The sequence below is a fragment of the Humulus lupulus genome, chromosome 1 (genome assembly GCF_963169125.1).
Source record: "Humulus lupulus chromosome 1, drHumLupu1.1, whole genome shotgun sequence".
NCBI lineage: Eukaryota > Viridiplantae > Streptophyta > Magnoliopsida > Rosales > Cannabaceae > Humulus > Humulus lupulus.
Genome location: NC_084793.1, coordinates 3,997,375 through 4,003,139, shown reverse-complemented (window position 1 = coordinate 4,003,139; position 5,765 = coordinate 3,997,375). Strand labels below are relative to the sequence as shown.

Sequence of the window (5,765 nt, the reverse complement as noted above, 5' to 3'; positions counted from 1 at the left end):
GATGCCCTACCCGATGTGTTGAAAGTTAAAACTCCTATAAATAAAAAAAATTCCTATTTTTAGGAAATGATAAATGGAGATCTCTCTGATAAATACCATATTCGTAGATTAGATGATTTTTTGCTCGAACTACATTAAAAAAATTTGTGTAGGAACTCATAATTACCCTCCATCAATAATATCAAACATTTCAATTTCCATATTGAGCAGAATTCATTTTTCATTGGAAAAGAAAAATGAATATCAACATTGCTATATTCTCTCCACTCCAAGATGCATGGCTTAAATTTGATAAGAGGAATTAGCTAGCATGGTCAAGCATACAATAATGAATGAACACTTTAATCAAAATCATATCATCCACTTATCAATTCCCCTTTGGACTTCTTAGTTTCATTATCATGAAAGCACATGTGTAGTGTAACATCTAGACCAACCATTCATTGTCCAAATTATTATCATTGTTACAAGGGTTTATACATTTTTGGACCCTGTATTTTTTCTCATTATCTGTTTGGACCATGTGTTTTGACAAATTATTTTTTGGACCCTATGTTTTATAAAATGGTTAAAATAGAACCCTAAACCCGATTTTGATCAATGTTTTCTCAACTAAAATCACAAATAATTTACCAAACTACCAATTCAGAATAAAAATAAAATCATTCTACTTAAAAACTGTGTTGTTATATTCAATTTTTTCTTCATTAAAATTGAGTTTAGGGTTATATTTTAACAATTTTACAAAACATAGGGTCAAAAAAGTAATTTATCAAAACACAGGGTCCAAACAGATAATGGAAAAAAACACAGAGTCAAAAAATGTATAAACTCTTGTTATAATTATTATCAGAGTGTGACTATTTGATACCTTAAGGTGTCCAACACTACATGAGGTGGCACACCCCATGATTGGTTAGTGATACCATATATTACTTATTAAATTTAAATAAGTCGAACCTGATATTAGATTGCATCAATAACGATATTTCACCTACTTGTGGTGGTGGACGCCAATACTGTCCATTACCAATTATCTTATTATTAATCTTACTCTTGTTTTGTTTCTATCATAATATAATGAGATGATAAAGTTGACAATAGAGTAGTCACTTTGGCTATACATCATCCACTATATATTATATTATTTTAATATACACAACCTACATTTATGTAACAAGTATATTGATAGTGAAATGTATTTTTAAAAAATAGAAATAAAAACAAAAAAGAAAAAGCCAGAGAAGCATGTGAAGTCATCTACATTGGATAAGTAGGGATCATATACTAGTGGTCAACAAAATATTAAACCAACAAAAAACTAGTCTTTCTTTGTGTTTTTAATTAAATACACCTTTGATAAAACTCAACCATTGGATATAAGCTATTGTTATTTTAATATAGTTGAGTTCAATAATAGCCTCAACTGCCACCAATCTTTAAATTAAAAAATAAATAAAAAAAATGGCACATAAGAAGCCAAAATTTGGTGCATATCATAAAATTATTATTTGTGTTGGTAACTATTAGCTTGTTTAGGCACAAAACAAAATTGAAGTTTCGAAAGAAATGTTATACTCACATTGGGAAATATTGTACACCAATTTATTATATTAACACTTGAATTTGCGTACACAACACTTCATTCACTATTAAATTATAAGAACTCATAAAAAAGCATATATATATTTAGGGGTATTTTCGGCGTAAATACTTAATGTTTTACTCTTGTTATAGTTAGATACATAATATTTTTATGGTAAAAATACTCAATATTCAATGTATGTTAAAGATAAATTCATAATTTTTTTATTTATAGCAAAAATAACTAAAGTTGCTGAAACATTACTTTTGTCAGTACACCATGTGTTAGAACTGTTAAGCATATTGACTAAGCAAATATTTTTTACTATGTAATTGGTCAATTTCATATATATATTTTTTTTTAAAAATTTAAATTAGAAAAATGAATTGGAAAGATATTTTAAATTAATACAAATTTAAAACATACATATTTTGATAACAAAAATACATAAATTATAGAGTGATACATATCTAGTGAGTCAACACTTCACAGCTCCAACAGATGAGTTATTGAAAAAAGTAATGTTTTAAAAACTAATTAACTACAAACAAATTAACTGAGTCATAAATCGCTTTCTGCTAAGCCATAAATTGCATCTTGTTGCACACTCTGTAACTCATTTTCTAACTGAAATAATCTATATGATACACATTTGATAAGTTTGAAGTAGGGCTGAGCATAAAATCCGAAAAACCGAAAAATCCGTGTACACCGACCTACCGAACACCGAAAAAACCAAAACCGTTTAAACCGAAAACCGAAAAAATCGCTGACGATGCAAACCGCCACTGTTCGGTCGGTTTTGAAATTTTGGGTGAACCGACCAATAAAACCGAAACCGACCGAACATAATAAAATAATAATATAATATTATATAATTATTAATTATTAAAATTTTTAAATTTTGTACTTTTAATTATGGACTTTTAATTATGTTTCAAACTTTAAAATTTGTAAATGTAATTATGTTCTATATATTTATGTTTTAAAAATGCACAAAAATGAATTCTAACAATCCAAAATTTTTAATTTTTTAACTAAAACTTAAAAAAATAAATAATAATCAATTCGGTTTGGTCGGTTTAACCGACCAAATCGCGGTCCAAAACGGTCGGTTTTTTTTAAACTGGTTTGGTTCGGTCGGTTTAACCGACCAAATCGCGGTCCAAAACGGTCGGTTTTTTTTAAACTGGTTTGGTTCGGTCGGTTTTTGGATTGCACCAATCCAGACCGAAAACTGAATTCTGGATTTTTTGTTGTGAAAAAACCGCTCAAACCGAACGATACTCACCCCTAGTTTGAAGACCTAAGTGATATAAAACAAAATTTAAAGAATCACGAGATACATTTCAAAAAAAATTAGTGACATCTAGTGATATAAACCCCTAAAAATTCAAAGGCGAGAAACTAAAAAGAATAATAAAGTAAATTTACAATTCCAAAAATTCTATGAACCCGAAGACAAAGGGAACCAAAAACTCAAAGGGGACCCTTAATTTGTTTTCCCACAAGACTCGTTCTTCCACTCACTACTCAAACCCATCTTCATTTCTCTCTCACATTCCGAACCCCAAAAAACACCAAAGAAAGTCTCTTCACACACAAACAAAAAAATACATACAAACAAACAAAAAGAGAGATCGAAACAAACAAACAAAGAAAAGAAAAATATATATACATATACATATATATATATAAGAAGAAGAAGAAGAAGAAGAAGAAGAAGACCCACCTTTATCCACCTCCACCACCCATTATTGGACTTGGATTAGCTCTGACCTTTTGGTGAACACCTGGGCTTCATTGTCTTCTTCTATTTTCTCTTCTTTTTTTTTTTCTAATTTAATTTAAAATATATGTAAAAAAAAAAAAAAAAGAAATTGTTCCGACAAGAGAATGATTAGTTTTGTTTTGTTTTTTTTAATTTTTTTTTTCTATTTTTGTTCATCTCTGAAATTAAATTAGGAAGAAGACTGAGTAATAATTGAGGTCCCAAAGCTCAGTAACTGCCCCAGCAGGTAAGGTATCCGATGCCTTTTTTATTTCTTAAAAAGAAAAATTAATTAAAATAAATAAATAATAATAATAATATGGATTCGCTTTTGAATGTGTACTTTTCTTTTTTCCATTTGTCTTTGCATTTTGGCAGATCTGAATTTTTTTTTATAAATAATTACGTTTTATTTTTTTATTTTTTAATTACAAAAATTGTGTGTATATATATAGAGAGAGTGAGAGCTCGTAATATTTTTGGTTTGGTGAGCCCCAAGTCTTAGTGGGGTCGAGAGAGAACTAAGCTACGGCTCTCATTTTCCCGAGAAATCTGAATCGCGGAAACCAAGCATAGATGTTTCCGTTCTCTTGAATTTTTACTGACTGACTCAAATCTTTCGATGTTTCTTTCTTCTCCGTTCTCCATTTCCATGGATTCTTAGTTATAATTTTCTCGGGATTCGTTTTCTGTTGAATTTTTTTATATATTGAGTTTTATTAACTGAGAGATTTTAATGGAAGGTGGTGGAGGAGGCGGTGGTTTCAGGGCCGGGTGTGGTGGTCGCCCAAGAATTACTCTGTTTGATCAGATGTCAGCCGTAGCGGACGGCCGAGATTTGACGGGATTGACTCTGGACGATATCTTAGCCGTTGAAAAGAGAGCCGTACACAACTCATCATCATCACCGCGGCAGCCTCACGCGCCACCCATTCCCGCTGTTCGGACTCTTTTGGATATTATCCGAGACGAAGATCCTAAGTCCAGTTCTTGTAAGGGATTCGCTGCTAGTAGAGATAAGAAGTCCTGGAAATCCTTCAAGGACCGCCTCCGACTCAAGCGTTCCGGCTCCGGCGCCGCCTGGACCTCCTCCGTCCACACTCCAACCTCTGATATTCTCATCCCTAATTCCCGATCACAGGTTTTCCGTCACAACTCGGCCAGAGAACGAAGCCTTGCCGACTCAGCTCACGACATGAATCAACTCGACGGGGTGTCAGCCGATACCGGCGGCCACTTCAACAGGCCGCAGATTTCGCGCCGGAGCTCGACTCGTTTCGGAGCTGCAAACATCGCGTCGTTTAGGTACGACGGAGCTCCGAACGACGAAGAGAGCGAAGAACCGCGCGTTCCGAGTCTCCGGCACACAATGTCCCGACGGCACTCCACGCGCTACTCTTCGGCAATGGTGGAGGACAGCAGTCCAATCGCCGATCCGACAGAGCCGTCTCCGCGCGAGGGCTCACGTCGGCTCTCGGTGATTTTGGCAGAGGAGCGATCGCTTTCGGCGCGGGAAGCTGTGGCAGCGCAAGAGGCAGCGGAGGCCGAAGCTGCCGCCGCAGCAGCCGCAGCCGGCGATGAGGCGGAAACAACAGGCACCGTTGAAGAAGACACGGCACCGGAAGCGGATTCCGACCAGCCGGTGAGAATGTCATTGATGGACCTATTGGAAGAGACGGACCGTCAGATGGGGTTTGTGGGATCGAGGTACATGATCGGAGATGAGGACGAGGAAGGATTGGAAGAAGAAGAAGACGACGACGACGAAGAGGTGGAGGAAGTGAAAAACGGCGGCGTTGTTGCCGGAGGAGTAGAGAAGAACTGCTGCGTGTGCATGGTAAGGCATAAAGGCGCGGCTTTTATCCCCTGCGGCCATACTTTCTGTAGGCTCTGTTCTAGGGAGCTTTGGGTTAGTAGAGGGAATTGTCCACTATGCAATGGTTTCATTTTGGAGATTCTTGACATCTTCTGAAAATTAATCAAAATATTATGATGATGTTTTTTTTTCAATTTTAATTTTTTTACTAAACATTTTTGTAATTTCATTTTGGGGTTGGAATTTAATCTGTTCAGTAAAGTATATATTTTATAAGATTGTAATAGGTTGAATTTCAACTTGAAATGTATTTTACAGGTATTATCAATGCCAAAGTTTTTTTTTCTTTTTTGTATGGGTTTATAATTTTTTTGAAATTGTGTTTTCTCTAATTATTTGTTTGTACTATGTATTTTGATAAATTATTTTTTGGACCCTATGTTTTATAAAATAGTTAAAATAAAATCTTAAACTCAATTTTGATGAAGAAAAATTGAATATAACAACACAGTTTTTAAGCAGAATGATATTATTTTTGTTCTGAATTGTTAGTTTGGTAAATTATTTATAATTTTAGTTGAGAAAACATTGAC

The 5,765-nt window shown here is 34.2% G+C and overlaps 1 protein-coding gene across 2 annotated transcripts; it reads left to right on the top strand.

The window, feature by feature from the left end:
• Window positions 1-3,121: 3,121 nt before the first annotated feature.
• On the top strand, window positions 3,122-5,523 carry LOC133782845 (uncharacterized). 2 transcript variants are annotated; one of them, XM_062222268.1, is made up of 3 exons: window positions 3,122-3,370; window positions 3,551-3,603; window positions 4,100-5,523. In XM_062222268.1, the coding sequence occupies exon 3, from the start codon at window positions 4,168-4,170 to the stop codon at window positions 5,326-5,328; it is 1,161 nt and encodes a 386-aa protein (XP_062078252.1). In that variant the 5' UTR covers window positions 3,122-3,370; window positions 3,551-3,603; window positions 4,100-4,167; the 3' UTR covers window positions 5,329-5,523. The 2 variants fall into 2 exon arrangements, with proteins under 2 accessions (XP_062078252.1, XP_062078244.1); XM_062222260.1 differs by lacking the exons at window positions 3,122-3,370; window positions 3,551-3,603 and having other exon boundaries at window positions 3,706-5,523.
• Window positions 5,524-5,765: the final 242 nt, after the last annotated feature.